The 21,558-nt window shown below is 41.5% G+C and overlaps 1 protein-coding gene across 1 annotated transcript in view; it reads right to left on the bottom strand.

Annotated features, from left to right (window-relative positions):
• Window positions 1-21,558, bottom strand: part of THSD7A (thrombospondin type 1 domain containing 7A) — a 432,531-nt gene that overhangs the window by 231,537 nt on the left and 179,436 nt on the right. The window contains exon 3 of the mRNA XM_059728968.1: window positions 12,562-12,627. Coding sequence (XP_059584951.1) covers window positions 12,562-12,627 — 66 coding nt within the window. The remainder of the gene's footprint in view (window positions 1-12,561; window positions 12,628-21,558) is intronic.

Here is a 21,558-nt window from a genome sequence, read left to right as displayed (position 1 = left end):
CATAAGTAATTAAAATGCTAACCAACCTAAGAGCTAAGGCTGTAAAGAAACTGCAGGAAGGTGAACAGAGAGAGTGCTTGAAGTGCTGTATGTGAAAGTGATAAATTAGCTTTGCATTTGTCTGTGGAATAGTATAAACTTGCTCCATAATATTAGCTGCATTTTGTAATAGTGCTGTGTCTACGAGCATGCCAATGCTTTAACAGTGTTACAACATTTGTTGTAGGATAAGGATTGAAACATAAGGGCACAGCAAGCAAAGAAGAATATTAAGAAAACCCAACCACAGAAACACAATCTTGTCCAGTTTTAAGATAATTTAAAATTCATAAAAGACTAATTGTATTAGCTTTTGTTTTTGCTTGTTAATACAAATTTAGACTCGGTAAAGTGATTTTTCCAATCTATTCACCCTGGATGAATAGGCTTTAAGGCTGCTCATTTAAAGTACAGTGTCATGCAAATACAGTGTAAGTCTTGGGCATTGCATTCTAAGAACAATGCAGACAACATGAGAAGAGTCTAGAGAGGAACAATAAAAATGATGAGAACGCTGAAAAGATGCAACTTTATCCAGCAGGTGACAACCAAAAGGGTCTGTTCACATACATTACGTGCCAGAACGTGTCCTTCATAATTTTCACCTTTAAATATTGTGGGCCACCATTTCTGAAAGGTCCATACAAACTAATAATTTTTGTTAATTACATGTTCATCTACATGAATCTTCCTAAGCATCTGTACAAATCTTCTTAAGTCTCTAAATAAGCACTAGAACAAATTTCATATTTCTGGGGTGAAATGATGAATTTTTACTTAGGGTTATCAATCTGGCTAGCATCAGTTTTACAGTGACATCTACTACCAGTTTCTAAGTGCCTTTCAGTTAAAATTAACAGCAGCAATATCCATTGTATATACATACTCACCAATATGCTAAATGAATTATTCCTGAATGTAAAAAGTAGCAAAATGAATTTTCAGTGCAAGGGGAGAAAAAGAAATCTCATAAAAAATCATGGACCAGGCACAAAGATCCCAAGACTTAAAAATACTAGTCTGGCATTCTGTTAAATTTGTTCACTGGTTTATGAATCTTTTGAGCTTCCACATAGACGCTTTCCTCTACCACCGTGAGTTCCTTAAATTTTCTTTTTTAATATTAATTTTGTCTACAGTTACTGTTTTAAAAGTTGAAAGCTTTAAGAAAAAAGCCACCAAAAATCACGCACCTTATCATAATACAGCAAAAATTAGCAATACTTTTGCCATTCAGCTGGGTTAATGTCTACTTGTTTACTTAGTGACAGAGGACAAAATGAGTGCTAGTTAATTGTGCAACTCTGCTTATATATATGTTTGGTCATGTGGTCTGATAAAAGAACTTTGTTCTACTGTGTGGTCTAAAATTTGCATAATTTCATCTGGCATGCCAGTTCAAAAGGTTATGAGCCTGTTCATGGGTGGATCTAGGATTTTGAAAAGGGGGGTTCAGATGGTGTAATGCACCATAACATACAACACAACACATTTTCCTGCAGATAAAAAAAAAAGGGAACTATAAGTTTTAATTATATGCTAGGGTCCTAGGACTATACTATTCAGTTTAAGATCAAAACAAGCAGCATGGGATATGAAGAAATGGACCTACTTGAGCTGCTGCTGGGCAAATGAGGACCTGAAAATGTAAGGTTGCTCTGGCAACCTGACAAGGAGCTGCAGCATCTTCAGGCAGTGTGATCTCAGAGGGGTGCTTCTGAGTGGTGCTTCCTGAGAGGTGGTGAAGATCCTGAGCAGCAGCAGGGAGCAATCTTTGGCTCTGAGTGGTGGTGATACCAACAGGCATCTCAGGGCAACCCTGAGATAGTAGCCAACAACATGATCTCTTGAGGGATTCATTCAGAGGGAAATTCCTTCCCTACTGGACTGGGTTAAGTAGCAACTCCTAGGGGTAGGGGAGTTTCAGATAAGGACTGAAACTGAAAGACCAAGGGTGTTTTATAGGGCTGTGCGACGCTTTGGGTGGTGATTTGATTCAGAGGAGATTCATCCCGATTCGGTGGCTGAATCTCTGAATCTGAATCGAATCTGGGGACCAATTTAAAGATCTGAATTTTATTCAAAGCTCTCCGAATCTTCAGAAAAGAAGACTTAGAGCTGGTAAGTACTAGGGGCAGGGAAGAGGCAGCTGGGGGAGGGGACCATGGGGGAACCACTCTCCCAGCCTCTCCCCCACATGGCTTCCCCACCTGCCCCAGCACCCAGTGCTTTAAAGAAAAGCCCCAGTGCTCACCAGGTGCTGCTGGGTGGGGGGGTGATCCCTGCTGCCCCCCACTGCCCCATGCTGCATGGGGGGGCTCTGCATGAGCCCCTCTACCCCCCCTTGCTCCCCCAGCTTCCCAACGGGTGTCCCGCCCAGCCAGCTCCAGCCCTTTAAGAAAAAACAAATGAGAAAAGCCCAGGACTCACTGTTCTTGCAGCAGCCTGGGACTTCAGGGGGCTTGTGCAGAGCCCCCCATGTGCAGGGCACCTGGGATCACCCGCTGCTGGCAGGAATGGTGAGTGCGGGGCTTTTCTCATTTTTTTTGTTTCTTAAAGGGCAGAAGCTGGCCCAGGCAGGGCACCCATGGAAGGGTCTGGGGGAGTGGGGGGGGGGTCAGGGGCTCATGCAGAGCCCCCCATTCAGTGTGGGGCAGTAGGGATCGCCCCCCACCCGTCAGTACCTGCTGTCCCAGGGCTTTTTTTCCCAAAAGAGTCGGGAGCTGGGGTGGGCAGGGCAGCCATTGCCGGGCTTGGGGGCATGGGCCTGGCTGATTCAGAGATTCGGTAGGAGCTGAGTCTCCGAATCAGATTCAGCCAAATCGATTTGGGACAGTGATTCGAATCACTGAATTGAAGCACTGTCCCCCCAGTCGGCTGTATCCAAAGTGAATACTAGTCACTTTGCACAGGCATAGTGCTTTATTAGTTGGCTTACTTAAGAATAGGTGTGTTAGAAAATAAAAGTTTATGAAAGGGAAAGGAGAGCAACAAAACCATGTCAAACACCACAACAGTCAAACATCCCAACTATTAAAACATCCCAAATATCAGTTTGATAATACATTTCTTGTGAGTGGGGAAGTTGTTATTTCAGGACCCCCAGTGAAGGATATTTTTCCCAGTTTTCTCAGGGGGAGTTCAAATCACAACCCCCAAACTTTAACCTAGCCTTTGTACTACCAGCCAGGGCCTGGCAAAAGGTTTAAAATTGCAAACATCATGGCCATTAGTTGAAAGCACTAGTAGATAATATGAAGTCTGGACACTCTTCTGAGGAAGGGAATCCTAAGTTTAGAAGTTCTGGAAACTAAGGTGAACAGAGTCCTTTATTTTGAGACCTAACAGAAATTTATCTGATGGAAGCTCCAAATTCGCTATGTTGCATGAGAGGAGAGCTCCTTCCAGATGCTATTAATCATTGCACATTTTGATATTAATAGGTACTTTGTAAATCTAATTGTTCTATGGTATAATCTTGAAAAAAAATACAGTTCTGTGGCCTTCATGAACACTGGTTCCGCAGCAAGTGTTTTGACTCTCTGCCAGCTCTACTCCCCCCATCCCTCCTCCTGCCCCCCAGCCCACCAAAAAAAATCTAATGCAACTAAGATCCCTGCAAAGCAGAAAATTTCCAAAGTAAGTGAAACATTAGGGCTCTGGCCTGGTATGTGATCATCTGTTTATTATGTTCATTGTAATTCAGCTTCTGACCCCAACTATATCTATAATAATTTCAAGAAAGAGCTTGCCTTTCTTTTTTAATAAAAACTCTGTTCTTGTTCTAATGGGTGGGTTTAGCACTGACAATAAGCCTCAGAGAAAAGAAAAATATTCCAAAAGCACATTATGCAAAGAGTAATTACTAGGCATTTACATTCATTCCTAGCTCCTCAAATGGGCTTGACTGTAAAATATGCTTGCATCCTTCACATAAACTCCATTATTGTCCCCTATTGGATTAAAAAAAAAGGTTGTTTATGACAATGAAATTCTCCCAGGGTAAAAGAACCATGAGAGGAGCAAACAGATAACTTACTGATGTACTCTAGCCTATTTGCTGAACTGTACTATTCTACTTTTGCTCTAAAGTATCATGCAATTTTATAAATGGATTGCTGGTGAGCAATCATTGTTATAAGAACTGATGAGCAGAACTACTTTAGAGAAGATGTTTGGAATATGTTTAAGATCATCAGGTCAAAGAGATGCTCTTAGGAAAGATGGCAAATCTAATCTTTTTTTTCCTGTATCTTTTACTAAAATCTCCCTTATTCACTTAATGGATGTTCTTTATTCACTTAATGGTCATGGATTTGATAATTAAATTCACTGAAAACACTGGCAACCACAGTAAATGCATAGTATCTATAGGGGCTGTGGAATCTCCAGAGGGAGTTTTTAAACGCAAGTTAGACGAGCACTTGGCCTGGATGGTTTACACAAGGGGTTGGACTAGGTAACCTTCTTAGATCCCTTCGAACCCTGTTTTTCTATGGTTCTACAGTAAGGATGTGTTTCAGGAAATATTTTACAGGAAATGTGGCCACTAAATAGTTATATATTATATGTATGTATAATTATGTATAATAAATAGACTGAAAAATAAAGCAGTTCTCACTGAAATAAGTATAGGATAAACACTATTGGGTAAATAATAAAGAAAAGAGAATAATAGAGTGCTCCATGATTGGGAATCCCTTTAAGATAGATATTTAAGTACCTACATGACCATGCTATTTATAGGAGACAACCATTAGATTGCTCCAGAAAGTACATTTCATTTATAACTTTGTTAGGTCTCAACACCTTCACAGTGGCTGGCTGGATCCTATGTAAGTTTTAAGCCCCAACATATCTAAAGGTAAGATGCTGTTTACTATGGAAATTGCCTTCTGAAGAAAGTGGATAAGGGATAGGATTTTTTTCTTCTATTATCTTGTATAAAATAATAATTCACGCGTTATTCATCACTTTTTACCCATACATCTAATAACACTCTTCAGAGAAGAAAAAACAGTTGAGTATGGGGATGAAATGACTTGAAATGTTGTGCCAAGCATCCATTTTTTCAAGTCAGAATGACTGTTTGATGTCTCAGACATAAGTGTTGGATCCAGCAGCTGAGGAGTGCCCCTTAGCTAAAGGCTTTTCAAATGGTGCACGTTGTTGCTGCTATGCCAAACCTGTCCTGGCAGCCAGCAAAGAGGTTATCTAGAAGACTTCTTAACTAGGGTGGTAAACATCAAGTCTTGAAATAATCCCTGTGGTAGGGAGTTGGGGGGGAGGGGAGAAGGGGAGGTGTTATTAGCAGATAGCACAGTTAAGAGAAAGACCGGGAATTTATACACATACTCCTGGAGTGGGGGGCACCTTAATTAGAGCAGCTTTAATTAAAAGCACCTCCACTCCTGGAACATGTGTATAAAATCCCAGTTTTTTCTCTTAACTGTGCTGTCTGCCAGTAAAAGAGCCACTTTAATTAAAGCACCTAGAACCTCATGTATCAGTGTCCCTGCAATGAAAAATGGCAATGTGAGCATTTTAACTAAAACTTGTTGAATGAGCTTTACTTAAAGTGCCCCTGCCACCATTTTTCAGTGTGGGGATGCTGATACACAAGATGCTGGGGTCTTGGAGTATGGTAATTACAGGAAATGTGGCCACTAAATAGACATATATTATACAGTATGTATGTATAACTAGTAATGATGTACTGAGTCTGCTCCAACATGCACTAATTACAACGCATCAAAGCAGCCTTGCTGCACATGTATAGAACAGACTCAGTGGGTGCCTAATCTATCCAAGAGACCACACCATCACTTAATTTGTTCTTGGATTGGAAGGGGGTACAGAAAGGGTATTCTTTGTTCTTTCTTCCTAGTATTACTTGCATACCCTCTTGATTCTTCTCAGTAAGTCAGGCTTTCTCACGATGAAGTCTACTGGCCACAAGACCACTAAATCCCAAAGATTCCTGAAAATCAACTTCCTCTTCATGCAGAGGATTGCATTTGTAATGTGTTGTAAAAAAAATCCAATATTTTAAGTGAGTGAAAAATAAGGGCTACACTCTATCCCTTGAATTTGATGACACTAAATTTGAGCTGTCATGCACGTTTTCAAAAGGAGTCAGTAAGTAGGAAATTACAGGTATTTGCCATAAATCATTGACTGCAATTTACACATATCTATTTGAGAAAGTATGGGGTTAATACTATTTTCAAAAGTAAGAAGCAGTAAGTGAAAACTTACAAGTTTTGAAAACCTACATTTAAAAATGTTGTAATGCACATTTGCCTAAGATAGAATAACTGCCTTTGGGGAGCCTTTATGATCTCTCACAGATAAATTATTTTAACAATAATTATATCATTTAGTCACTACTTATGCCACATTTGATCCCACATAGTGGTTTATGTTGTATGCCCAGGATATTGTCAGCTGCCTTTCTGTTGTATACCACTGGAACCAAGCATTCACGAAAGCTCTCGGTCTCAGGGAGCAGGAGAGAGAAGAGAGGGAGGGGATATCTTGTGATATAAAAGAGCATGTTTTAGGAATGCAAGTAAAACACAATCTAGGCTTAGGGATAATTTAGGGCAAATCTGTATTCATTCAATTAACATACTAAGGAACTGCAAATTTTGTAGGTTCTGTAGGATGAACACAAGGGGCTCCGCTCCCCTTCCACACAACACAAGAAATTTTAAGAACATGCCTCACCAACTAAAGGCTACAGAAAATGCGGTCCCAACAGTGTTGGAGCTACTCTGTATGCACATCCTTTCTAAATATGTCCCCTGCTGAAGCAGCATCATGCAGTTTCCCAGATTTCCCCAGAATGCACTGATCCAAGCATGATTGGTCAATGTGATGTGTAAGCAAAAACATGTTTTTTTCATGAGCATGCTACTGCTTATTGACTCATCTCAACCACATTTGTTTTAACATGCTGATGAGCATGTTAGGAACTGATTACAGAAACATAGCTGTGCTTATAGCCGGAAGTGTGCTCATTTGTTATTTATTCTGTTCACTTCGTATTTGAACTCAGGAATCAGACAGCACTTTCACAGCATTTATGTGAGAGTCTTCATTGTAATTGTAAAGATTTTAAAATGTATTTGTGATTCTTTATATTTCCCAGTAATCTGCAGAAAACAGTCTAGTCTTAAAATTATCTTTAAATTCCCAGAAAATTAATATTTATTTTTGGCTGCAAAACAGATGGTGGGTGAACTAAACTTTAATGAAAGTTTATTCTGAACTTTCAGGGAGGCAAAGTACCAAGAAAAAGATACCAGAGATTGAGACCAATATAATGTACAAGTACAATGCTGTGTTAGGGTAAAGATAGCACTACCCTATTCCTAAAAGCAAAGCAAATTGCTACATTCCTTAAACTGTTTCAGGTGTTAATGACAACACCTAAAGAAGAATACAGAACCTTCAGTTCTCATATTGTTATTTGTTAATGTGAGGACAATGGGTCTGTGCTTAATCCTATTCCAATGGCAGAGAGTTTTGCTACAGATTTCCTGGGAATTTTGTCGTGGCTATAATGGGAATAGGTTTGGACTAACAGGGCACGTCCAGATGAACGCGCATATGCCTCTTGCCCCGCCTCAAACCCCTTTGAGGCGGGGCAAGAAGCACATACAGGAACAAAAAAATGGATATCCAGGGATCTAAAAAAAAATGAAACTAAAAAAAAACAGGGCAGGGCATGGTCCCAGACTGTGCCCTGAGGCAACCGGAGGCTGGGTCATAGATTCATAGATGTTAGGGTCGGAAGGGACCTCAATAGATCATCGAGTCCGACCCCCTGCCTGGCAGGAAATAGTGCTGGGTTCAGATGACCCCAGCCAGATGCCCATCTAACCTCCCTTGGGAGACCATTCCAGATTTTGGCCACTCTAGCTGTGAACAAGTTCCTCCTAATGTCCAGTCTAAATCTGCTCTCTAATAGTTTATGGCCATTATTTCTTGTGACCCCCCCAGAGTAGAGCCTCTCCAATTCCTTTCTGCGCCCCCATGATGAATTTATAGGCAGCCACAAGGTAGCCTCTCAACCTTTTCTTGTGGAGACTGAAGAGGTCCAGGTGCCCCAGTCTCTCCTCAGAGATGCTCTGGCTGCCAGAGTGTCTCCATGGTAGGCCCCTTGCCCTGGTGCTGAAATGCATGGCTCACCAGGTCACGTGTTCAGCGCCAGGGCTCCAGTGCTGGTGCATAAGGGGTCAGAGGGGCTGGAGGAAGGGGGAGGGGACTATGGGAGGGGACTCCTGCCAGCCCTGCCTGCTCTCCCAGCCCCTGCAATCCCTGCCCTGCCTGGCCCTTCCCCCACCAGCCCCCCAAAACATTTCCCTGCCCAGCCCCTCTTCCCACCTTCCCTCCCTTACAGCACCAATCACTTCCCTGTCTGGTCTCTCCCCCCAGCACCCCTCTCAGGCCCCCCCAAACCCTGCCCTGCTGGCCCCATCCCCCCCATCCCTGCCACCCCATAGTTTAAACCAACCCCAGCACTTACTGGCAGTTGGAGCTGCCATCTGACTGGGGCCCCGCCTGCACACTTCTGGGCAGAGAGGCAGCCCCAGCCTGGTCCCTGCTGCCCCCTGCTGCCTGGGGGGCTCTGCCAGGAGGCCCTGGCGCTCCCCCCACCCACCACACACTCCTGCTGTTAAGGTAAGTAGAGGCTTTTTTTTCCTTTTTCTTCTGGTTTTTTTTTTTTTTTTTTACGTGACAGTGCCTGGGGTTGTGGGGGCAGCCATGGAGCCTGGGGGTGCAAGTTGGGGGGTGACGCTGGGTGGGGCAGCCATTGGGGGGGTCTGGGGGAGTGGGGATGGGGCAGCCATTGGGGGTCTGCAGCAGCTGGTAGGGGATGGGGACAGGTGAGGCAACAATCAGGGGGCTGGGGTGGGGCATGTGGGCCTTGCAGGGGGGGTAGTAGCCCCTGTGGGGGCCATTTAGCCCCTGCTGGGGGGGGCATAGCCCTTGTATGGGGGCCAAATCCCCTGTTGGGGGGCCATACCCCTTGTGTGGGGGGCTGAACTCCCTGTTGGGGGGCTGTAGCCCTTGTGTGGGGGCCATAACCCCTGTGTGGGGGCTGAACCCCTGTTGAGGGGCTGGAACCCCTGTGTGGGGGCCATCGCCCCTGTGGGAGGGCAGCAAAATATATATTCATGAATTTATGAAACATGTATTTAGAGTTCACTTTATTATGATGATAAGAGATATGCTTTGACACTGTAGATATATCAATAAAACATTGTCCAACTGATCGCTGTCTCTGTCTCTCTCTTTTTATAGTGGTCTTTTGTTTTATTTCTGGAGGAACATGGATTTGGGGGTATTTTACAGAGTGACTTTGGGATTTTTTTTATTTTTTTTTTTAATCAGGGATTTTTCAGTTTTCCAATAGGGAGCACCAGAATTCCTGCTAGGACCTTGCCTGCTCAGAGCTGGCATCTTGGACCCAGCTGGCTGTGGTTGACTTCCTGGCCAGATGGGGCCAGGGTTTGACAGTTCAAAGCAGGTCACCACACTCAGAACATCTTTCAGGCGATAGCTGCCCAGATGGCTAAGCAGGGGGCACATGTGGCAGTAGTGCCACACAGAGGCCAACCCTGCAGCCACAGCCCACTGGCAGCTGGCCCAGAGGGGCAGATGTCTCTACTGGCTGTGCAGTCCACATCCAGGTCTGGCAGGTGTGCAGCAGGTCACAGCCAGGCAGCAGCCCCCACTGCCAGACTGCTGCAGTGGATGGAGGGTGCAGGGAACTCTCAGGGCTGCTTCAGCAGTCCAGCTGGCACAAGGGGTAGTGTCCCCAGGTACCAATTGGCTGGGCCCCAGAAGCTCCTGAGAGTTAGTAGCCCTGAGCTACTTGCCAGGGTGGCTTTTTATACTGCTGGGGACAGCACAGGTACACAATTTGCTCCACAACAAAGTGCATGTCCAAGCACATGCAATGAGGCAAAAAGCCCCAGCTCAAATTTGCACTGCTTCTATTTGAGCTGCTGCAAGTACACGTGCTTGCATGTGTGGACATGCCCATATTGTATTAATGGTTCAGCTTCTTAGTTTAATGTCAGAGACTGAAAGTTGGACTGAATTAAAGAGTTAGCAATGTAGCTATGATTGAATCATTAGTATGTGGAGAGAATTATATTTAAGGAGCCAACTGCGAGACCAGCCAGAAGAAATCTATTTTCCTCATGGTCAGAGATATGAAAGTCTTCAAAAAATACTGGAGATGTAGGACATTCCTCATATTGTAGTATGGCCCAGGTAAAGGGCAAGGGGGTAAAGTAAGAGATGAGCTTGCCTGAAGTCAGAAGATCCAGTGTAAAATGTCACAAGCCACATGTTTAGGCTGAGACGCAAATCTTGAAAGGAATCAGAGCCACAGATCAAAAAGTCTTTGGATGATTCAGAGGACAATACAGAATATACACTGCAGTCTTTGATGGCTGAACCAGTCAAGCAGCAGAATGAGCAGCAGGCAGCAGACAATGAAATCAGCAGATTTAAAGCAGCGGCCAAAACTAAGAGTAGATCTGATATGTGAAGTTAAAATTAAAATTGCTTCACAGATATATTTTTAATAATTCACTTAGGTAGAATTTGATGTGTTGCAAAAATGGATCTTGAGTAGTGATGTTATGATGAACAGAAAATAGCTCTTCTAATAGTTAGTTAGTACTGTACATGGATCCACCATTAGCATAGTGTTTCTGTACAGCTTGTTTAAACTTTTCACAGTATGGGACCAATAAGAAAATGGATTAGGCAGGAAGGAAGATAAGTCTTTAAATGGTCACTTAACAGCTTTAACTTAAGATTTGTTAAGAAACAATATAAGAATTCTGACACTGAAGCCCCCTGACAGACGTTACGTTTAAGTAGTGTTCACCCAGGTAATCTCTATCATAAGTAATAATCCGGCCACATGTTCATTTAGTTAAAGGTGTGATAAAACATGGAAAAATCCACAAAGTTATTACAGAAAAAATGTACAAGAACTTTGTGGCTGGTACCCATTGCATCATAAATTGAATGGGAAGCACAACGGAGCCTTGAAAGGCTTGGATGTGCCCTTGCAGCTGAGCTCTGGTCACAGCTGAATGGGGCTCCTAACCATGAGAGTGCATGGGGTCCTTGGCTTGGATGCACACTGATGGCTGGGAGACCTAATCAGGTCTCGTGTTAATGAGGGAAGAAGCAAGTGCCCCATGTCAAGTGCCTTACATACAAGTATGACACTTCCCAGTTGAGAACCATCTTTGTCATAATATCTTAACACACACTGGTTCCTTGTCTCGGAACATGAGAGCTTTAGCTTCTAATCTCACATTTCTATCTTCACAAGTAAAATAAATTATTTTTATGTTACTTAAATGTTTTAATACAGCTTTGACAAGACCAGTTTTGAAATAATGGATCGTCTGAGAATTCATGCAAAGGAAATAATTTCTAAGATGGATATCAGGTAGCACATGACCCCTTATACTGAATTTTGATTTGTGGTTTGAGATCGCTTGTACACAAAATTAAGTGAATGCACATAGCTTAAAACCAAGAAAAAATGTTCTTGGGAAAAAATATTGATACACACAGCAGATTCTGAATAGGCTTTTCAAATCTTGCCTTCCCTTACAGAGAACTAATCTAGTTCTGCTGTAGTCAAGGCTGTCAACATTTTTCCCAGGGCAAAAGGGAGAAACATGCTCTCACTGGTAAGAATTATTACTATAATGGAGTTTTAGTTGACAATGCAACTGTTTAGTTCTGATCAAAACCTCTATAAGTATTAAACTTAATTCAAGATTGCAACAAATTGATTCAGATTGTCCAAAGTGACTTTCATAGATTCATAGATTTTAGGGTCAGAAGGGACCTCAATAGATCATCGAGTCCGACCCCCTGCATAGGCAGTGAAGAGTGCTGGGTTCAGATGACCCCAGCTGGATGCCTATCTAACCTCCTCTTGAAGACCCCCAGGGTAGGGGAGAGCACCACCTCCCTTGGGAGCCCATTCCAGACCTTGGCAACTCTAACTGTGAAGAAGTTCTTCCTAATGTCTAGTCTAAATCTGCTCTCTGCTAGCTTGTGGCCATTATTTCTTGTAACCCCAGGGGCGCCTTGGTGAATAAATACTCACCAATTCCCTTCTGTGCCCCCGTGATGAACTTATAGGCAGCCACAAGGTCGCCTCTCAACCTTCTCTTGCGGAGGCTAAAAAGATCCAGGTTCTCTAGTCTCTCCTCGTAGGGCTTGGCCTGCAAGCCCTTAACCATATGAGTGGCCCTTCTCTGGACCCTCTCCAGAGGGTCTTTGTTTTGTTCTGTTTTTGCATCTGTTCAGTAACTATGAAAAATGATGGCATATAGCAGCATATTATTTACTGTGTTCTTATTTGCCTTGTAGAGTCCTGGCCACCATCAAGCTAATGATTTCCTAATGTAATTTTTAAAGTTACCAATGTCTACGTACAAGTTTTAATTATTTAGAGCACAGTACCATCCAAAATGTTCAAAGTGCTATACAGGCAATAGGAGACCGTCTCTGCTTCAAAGGGCAAACAATCTGAAGAGGAAAAAAAAAACAGCTGAAGGGTAGGAGGAAAAGATGCAAACAAAGATACAAGATAATAAAGTCATTCAACTTATTTACCAAACTGCAAAGTTATCTACTGTGCACAGGAAGCAAGTTTGTTTGTTTTTTTTTTAGAGTAATGTGACTGACAGGGGTTTTCAATCAATGTTGTAACTTGAAATAACAAGAGAGGATATGCATGTATTAAGACTCTTCATGAACACATAAGCAAGTTTAATCACCATCACTAGCTGAACAAAAAAGATTTGTATCCCAGCTTCCTATGAAAACTATGGACCAAAAAAATACACATTTTATATATATATATATATATACACATACACATACACATACACACACACACATCCTTATATGTAGTTTGTAGTTCACAATATTGAGGATTTATTATAACACGACAAGGGGTTCAAAGCCATGTAATTGATCTGCAAAGCATAGAAAGTTCTATTGCTTTTTAAGATTATACTGCTCATATTATGTATTCCATTCTTGTTCAATATTCAACATAATCAATGTTCCTTTTTTCTGCTACTGGTAAGCTACAATTTATAATAGGAAATATATATCGGTAGAGGGTATAAATTCATGCTGAAAAAAAGCTTTCTGAGGAAGAAATATTTAAAAGTGGAATATGGTTTTTGAGGACTGACTTAAGTTGCAGCAAACCAAAAGAAAGCTGTGAAGCAAAGGTTGTGATAGAAATGCTAAGCCAGATTGTTTTGTGCTGTGATCTGTCAGCACTCATGTACAGATACTGATAGAGGCAAAGATAATATCTTAGGGTGATGCCAGTTAATTGAGCTTTGCCCTTAACTTCTAACCAGGGTAAACCCCAAATACCATATTTACTCAAATATAAGATTAGTTTTTTCCCCTTAATCAGCATGGGGAAAACAGCTCCTCATATTACTATTTGCATACAAGAAAACATCATTAAATACATTGACTATCATTAAACTGCTGCCAAAAGCAGCATATGCTCAGTAATGGAAACCAACCCCTGCATTGATTAAATGCAGCCAACACTGAGCATGACTATAAATAGCATGACCATATGTCCTGGTTAGCTGGGACAGTCCCAGATTTCAGAGACTGGTCCTGGCCAGCTGTTGAAAATTATAACAGGCATCCTGGAAATGCAGGGGCACAGGCCACAGTCTGGTTGGGAGTCAGAGTAGCAGGAACACCTTGCAGGTGGGCATGCAGACACTGCTGCCTGCCTGTACACCACACCTCCATTTCCACCAACTTGTGAGAGCGTGGGAGGAATGGGGCGGTGTCCTAGATGTCCCAAATAAATGTTCTGGATGTCTTAGATTTATTTATGGTCAGCCTAACTATAAAATATATGGCCCATATTGGGCAAATATGCTGACGGGAACCCCTTTATTTCTGGTGCCTAAAAACCATGGGTAGGTGTTCCCTCTACAGGGAACTGACACTGGGCCAGGAGGTACAAGACCAGGCTGGCACCGGGAAGGCCAGAGCCAGCCCTGACATCCTCCCCTTGGTGCCAAAAATGATACGTTACATTTGATCTTAGCCAAAAGGCTGAGATGCTGATAGAAACCTATCACAAGGATAGGTTAATGAAACCCATCTGAATAAGATACATGGTTGTGTCCATTGCACTCAGTCTCCCTCAGCACCAGCTCTTTTTCGAGTCATGGTGGACCACTACACTGAATATATATTCACCTTTCTTTTCCATTTCCAATGATTCCTGTATCTTCACCAGCCTTAAATGTCTGACAAACATCACTAAACAGGCCCCAAAACAGCTCACTCAGAATCCCTCTGTCACTCCCTTTCTTGGCCTGGTGCAGATGATTCATGTGGCCCAATCCTCCATGCAGTGGAACTAGACCAGGTTGTCCTGAGCCTCGCTTGCATATACATTTTTTGGAGGATCCCAGGACTTGTGACAAGAATACTCAGTTCCAGTCATGAGCAGGGGAATAATTAGCACATGGATCTTTGTAGGGAGTATCTGGAATAATGCTGAGCTATAGGGTCACCATGGCTTGGAATGCTGTTGACTCTGCTGAGGCCCAGCCCAATGAGCCTTTTGGCTTTGGATTAATATCATGCATAGTGTGTACTGTAAGTAGGCATAAAAAAGTAGTGCTTAAAAGTGTGTTTCTGGAGAATCCATGCTAACTTGCAGTATTTTTAAAAAAAGGTCATGTGCATCAATTCTGGATGAATGAAGTCTATGGGAATCCATAATTATTTTCCTATATATTTATTTCAAAGTCAGTATTTTCAAATTTACCCCTCACTTCCATGAGCTCAGCAAGAGCAGGGTCTGACAGTTAGATAGTGGGGTGGGGGGAAGAAGTTGGGGGAGGTAGAGGGCAAGGGGGGCACCTGACTCTCACAGATTTAATTTTCCTTGCTGTAACAATGAGAGCATGACAAATTCAAAGCAAAACTCCAATAACTAGATTCTATAAGTAGAAAATTATAATAATACTTTTATAAATTTTCCATACATAAAATAAAATTTTGGGGGAGGGTCACCTTATACTCAAGAAAATATAATAGTTCAAAAGGTACAAGCTGTTCTTAGCCCTTGTCTGTACCTAGGGGGTAAGCCTTTGCATACTTAAGTCAACTTCTATTCCCATTCATTTGCTGAAGCTATTATTGGGTAAAAAACAGGGTGAACTGTATTCAGTGTAATCAGCCTGCCTTTCCAGCTTGTAATGAAACTTGAAACCAAATGACTCTATTATTGTGAAAGTTCTGCATCTCTCTAGTTAGTAAAGTAGGAGAATGTGATCCAGCATTTTATAGTATGCTAAAGCATAGTTTTCTTTAAAAGTATAACATATTGAACATGGAGGGGACTAAATATTTCTGCTTTGATTACAATCAAGCTCTTCAGCTGAATGGCTTTTATTTTTAAGCCTCTGTCCAATTTTCTGCCCTTCACTTCATTCATCTCTCTCATCACAATTCCCTACTATGGTGCTGAGAGCAATAACTGCAGGTTGTTGTGAGACTGGCACTACCACAGGGAACATCAGTCAACACCAGTCACTCTTCCATAATGCTTGTGCCAACCCAATGGTTTGTACTCCCAGTCTATGTTTAGATTAGCCAAGGGCAAACAAGTCAAAATAACCATCTCAGCTGAAATATGAAGAAATTCACTGCTACAATTTTTATGATGGAATTCAAATAGCCTCTAAGGCTGCTTGCAGATGTGCACGTGGGGCGGAGAGGTGGGAAACAGTGATTTACTTTAAACTTAGCAAGCACCCGCGCCGAGTCTAGCACATGCCCAGAAGAGGCAGTTGCACCTGGCTTTTCCAACGTCTTTAGGTACCAGGCATTTTAGGGGCCTTTTTGGTGCTTTTATCTAATGGCCGATTGATTCAGCATTAGCTAAAAGCACCAGAAAGCCCCACTGAAGTGACTGATCTATACAGATGTTATACAGCCAGGTCAAAGTAACGTCCTGCTGCTGCTGGTAGACCTCATTTTAAATTGTTTTCCCACATCTGTCACCACCCTTTATGTCCACCATCATATTCATATGCAGTATCTTTGGGTGCTAGAAGTAACTGGGTCAGATTTACTGAAAATATTGTTTTGGAAAAAAAGGTTCAGGGGCTTGCTAGCAAGAAGTCTGCTAAAGAACAGTAACTGTTGGAGAAAAGAAGCTACCAACTCAGTTACAGGAGGTTGGAGGGGGTTCCACAAAAAGTGGGCTGCACCTGCTGAGAAGAAAGAAGAAGAACAACAGGCAACCATATGGGATAACTTAGTTTAAACAAACACTAGCCTCTAACAATGCAGCCTCATGTATAAAGTATACCTGTCCCTTCAATCTGATGCTGTGACTAGTAAAGCAAGCAAAATGCTGGCTTGCATCCATAGATGTCATTCTCCCATTGTACTTGGCCTTGGTGAGGCCACAGCTGGAGTACTGTGTCCAGTTTTGGGCTCCTCAATTCAAAAAAGATGTGGAGAAGCTTGAGAGGGTGCAGAGGAGAGCCACATGCACGATCAGAGGTCAGGAAAACAGACCTTATGTTGAGAGGCTGAGAGCTATGGGACTCTAGCCTGGAAAAGCACAAACAATGTCAGGGGAATAAAGGGAGTGGGCATGAGAAAAAACATTATAAGGACCTACAGATGTCCATGGGTTCTGTAGCCAATTCTGTGGCAGTGGTGTTGGAAGAAAAAAAAGGCTTGTGGAAGACTCAGATGAATGAGAGGGATATGGTCAGCACTTCAACAAATTGACAATAATGACGGAAGTCCAAATTCAGAAGGATGGCTTGGCTACCCCTATTAGTAAAATACTTGACTGCAAATCAGACCTAGATATTCCTGACTGGGCCATTGGTTGTCTGTCATGAAGTTATTTTACCTCCCTATGATTCAGTTTCTCTGTCTGATAGAAATAAGGGACATTTATACATGTGCTCTGGGAGTGGCAGGGAGGGAACTGCTCTAATTATAGCACCTGAAGCATCATGCGCATCAGTGTCCCTGTGCTGCAAAATGCCGGCAGGGGCACTTTAAGTAAAACATGCCAAACAAGCTTTAGTTAAAGCACCCCTGCTACAATTTTACATGGGATGCAGGTAATTATCATGCTCCAGCAGACTCAATCCATCTGCTTTGACATGCTATAATAACAGCGCGTCAGAGCAGCCTTGCTGCACAAGTACAGTCGCCCATAGATAATGACCTCTTGTAAAGTGCTTTAAGGTGAAACAGTACTAACACTACTTAGAGCCACGTCTGTTCTCTTCTGGTTTATAGTTTTCCTGTACAAAGGTTGTGTCCTTGGATTTTGTGCAGAGGACCAGAAATACACCTTAAATGTGTCTGTTTGAATAAATGAGCAGGAAAGTCACATAATAAGCCACCCCTGCCTCTGTCAGCAGAACTCTTTAAAAAAAGAAAAACAACACCCCCCCCTTCCCCCCAACCGCCACACACTTTCCTGCCCATCTATGTCTACAGCCTCTTCTCGGTTTCTCCTGTTTTCCTGGTCCCAGGAGAGCTAAGATAGAACTTCAAGGATCAGCAATCAAAGGGAGAAAGGAGTCAGTGCTTTGTGACTGGTTCTCTGAGGCCCCTGGCATAAGAGTCTTCAAAGCAAAACCAGAACCTAATGAATAAAGCTTTGATAACTCCCTGGAACTGCCCTTGTTCTTTCCTGTACTTTATTTGAGAAAAATGAATGCTATCTATCTCGCCTGTCAGTTTCATAAAATTGCCTTTTCTTATTGCAGGATATTATGCAAAGTTGCAGTTTTATTTTTTATTATTTACTCCTCAATATTTAATTATTTAAATTGTCTAACTGTAACACTTAAATAAACACTCCAGTCATAAATCTTTTGAAGTGCACTAAGACTTTATATCTTGCTGAGAAACATTTCCCAATCACATCTTCTGTCCATTCATTATTCATCATCATCTGCTTTTTGCCTAAATTCTGTGAAACTCATTTTCAGTTTTTAGATGGCTACTTTCCACCTAAAGTCTTATTGTTTTCTTCATACAGATACAATACTTAAAGCTAAAGAAAGGAAACCCTGTTAAGCTATGTGAATACATTAAAAATAAGTGTGTCACAGTGGATCAGACACAGATACATTTACATTAATTGTGAGTTCTTACAAGGACAGCAATCTAGACTCATTCACAGTTGTTTACAAAGCACGAAATGACTTCATGTGAGCAGTGCAATCGCACATAAACAAGATAAGGAACCCAATAAATTGAATAATATTGCTTCTTTTTTCCCAATTAATAAGTTATATAGTCATATTAAAATAAGTGTGACAGTAATTTTGATGGTATAGATGAAAACAGAACTCTTTACTTTACCTTTCTTGGTATACAATAAAAAAAATATTTCAACATATATCATTACAAGGAGGTGTAAAATTGTCCTTTTCACAGTATAGGCTAAAGACTTTTACAGTTCTCCTTTATCACATCTTGATGATATCTCTCAAATTAAAAGTGGCCAGTTTCCACTAAGGTATTTTTAAAGACTCTGACCATAGTCAACATGAGAAGACTCCTGTGGGCTATCTTGTAAGATTAGGGCCAGTGTTAACACAAAAGATGGAAATACCTTTCTCCTTGCGCTAAAATGGAAAAGAGCAAAAGTTATATTTCTGTGTTCCTCTCTTCTTGTTCTTGTGACATATAAAGAATTTTAAGATACCTCCTAGAGTTTTCTAGGATTTTGGCTACTCTTGTAACAAAGGTAGGTTGAAATATTTTTTTATTTGCAGTTCTTGTGATGATGGTCTAGTCCTATTTTAATAGGACTTCCTGAGGGACGTCTTGTGATAAAAATGAGAGCCGATAAGTACCAGATCATAGCATCCATTTTAAAGCAGAACACCCTGTTGAGATAATGGGAGTTCTCTTTAAAAAAAAATATATGTTCCACAATCTCAAGACAGGTTGCCATACTAATACATTGCAAAAATATTATTTATTTGTGTGACAAAAATGTAAAAAGAACTTTTATAAACAGAAAGTTGACAGAAAGAGTGCTGTTTTCATTCATACCATCAAAATTAGATGAAAGAACACATTCTCACTCTTATTTTAATAGGACTATATAGGTTCAACAGGAGAAAAGCAGCAATATTATTCAATTGATTGAAGTTAAATGTGCTTAGTTTCAACTTCTTAAAAATAGAAAAAAAATAAAAGATTTATTAAAGCTATAGCATTTTCCTTTTTAAACTCACTCTAGGGTGTTGGGCTGTGATAAGTCACATATGCTGTGTGGCTCTAGTTACAGCTCTCCACTTGGCTGGAAACAAGCACCCCAAATGTTTGAGAGGTCTGGCAAATTATTTTTACTAATTTTCTTAACGCCAATGACTGAATTTTTCTTGCTGCTTCTGAGAATGGGAACATTTATTCATGCTTGATTGAAAATTTCTCTATTTCAGGTGATCTACTTGTCTCTAGTGGGTGTCAAATCCACGAAATGTGTTGCATAAAAGGAAATATTTAAGTAAGTACAGATATTTTTCCCTATTCATCATCTAGATAGGATACACATATTTGTTAGAAATGGGTTACAAATAGAAATACCAGAAATAAGGTAAATTTTGTATAAAATTATCCTCCAGCTACCTCTAGGGACTACATCATGGAGACTTATGGCTCTGACAGTAGAACTAATACATAGAACATGGTGCACTGCCTAGCAGACAGTAATATATGAGGTATGACTACTCTCCCCTAAGATTGTCAATACTTAAGAATAGGGTTTGTTATTTAACTAAAGAAGGGGAGTTTCTTGACTTGAAGGAATGTTTGTCATCATCTGTCTAAATTAAAACTACCACACCCAATCTCACGAGAGAAAGTTTCCAGTTTCAAATAAAAAAGAACCCTCACTGGATTGAGTGCAATAGCCATTGGGAGGCCTACACAATGGGGAGGAAATAAAATGACACCTTCTGCAGGCATTAAACTGGATATAATAGTAAGTGGCAAAAATGTAGTTACAAGCCCATGCTCTATCATCTCATCACACTGAAAAACATTTGATGCCAGAAGAAACCATCTGATGCTAAGATATGTATAAAATTTCTTTTTATTGAATATGCTGAGAACATCATATAACATTATATAATAGGGCTGTGCAAAGCTTTGGTTCCTGATTCAATTCAGTGAAGATTTGGCCCTATTTGGTAGCCAAAACTCGAAATCCAAACCAAACAAGGATACCCTTTAATCTCTCCGAATTGAATCAGAACCCTCCAAATAGATTCAGAGAGATTCGGAGATTTGGACATAGACACAGCTTTAAATGTTTCTTCTACATATCTCTAGGTAGCAGGCAGCTGTGAATGCTGCAATGCTGGGGTACATGGAGCATCCCACAGGAGTGTGGGGGCTCCCCAGTGTGCTTGGCAGCAGAACCAGAAGTGGACCAAAGTACTTCCAGTCCACTTCCAGGTCCACTGGGGAGTGTGCTGCCCCCCCCCAATGTGCCCCCAGCTTGGTGACTGGTGCCTCCTGGGTCTGCGGGGGGGCACCCGGGGTTCCCCTGTGGCTGATCCCCAAGCTGGGGAGGCATGGTAGGGTCCCCCCAGCACACTCCCCAGTAGACCCAGAAGTAGAGCTGAATTACTTCCACTGCACTTCCAGGTTCGCCGCCAAGCACATGGAGGGCCCCCTTGCACTCCTGTAGGATGCTCCATGCGCCCCAGTGATCACGAGATGCACCTACTACCTTGAGGTATGTAGAAAAAACTTTTAAAACTGTGTCTATGTCCGAATCACTGATTCTCCAAATCAACATCGAATCTTCAGATTCAGATTCAGCCAAATCGAATAAGGGACAGTGATCCAAATCAACTAATTGAATCATTGTCCGTGATTTGGGCAAATCAGTATGGAATAGGGCTTGCTTTGAACATCCCTATTATATAATAATATATTATCATTGATGCTTTTTAATTGCTATCTTTCATATTCTTTGTAGAGGGAGGGAAGGAAAAGAGGTGAGCAGTGGAAATGATAGCTAACCACAGTGACTTGGCCCAGCATTTCAAAATGACACTGACTACCTTCTTTCCCCAGTCTTGATACCAGACTTTTTAATACAGTCAATAAACATTGGATGCTTGTTTTTATACCATATATTTTCCATAATGGCAATTGATTTCTTCTCTTGGCATTTTTCTGAGATGATCCCATGTATCTGGTAGTACTTGTTCTTGGTCCAAGTCCATGATTAACTGTTTTGCACCATGGTTCTATGTTTGTTCAGAATCCAAGACAATTTAGAAACAATATCACTTTGCTGCAACTTGCTGTCTCTAAAGAGATCAGAAAAATAGATCTCTAAGAAATTAGTGAATTTCCTTAAAACCTATATTATTGCTATCA

This window comes from Alligator mississippiensis, chromosome 5 (genome assembly GCF_030867095.1).
Source record: "Alligator mississippiensis isolate rAllMis1 chromosome 5, rAllMis1, whole genome shotgun sequence".
Classification (NCBI taxonomy): Eukaryota; Metazoa; Chordata; order Crocodylia; family Alligatoridae; genus Alligator; species Alligator mississippiensis.
Note: the sequence above shows the minus strand (reverse complement) of the source record. Positions and strands in the feature narration are given on the sequence as shown.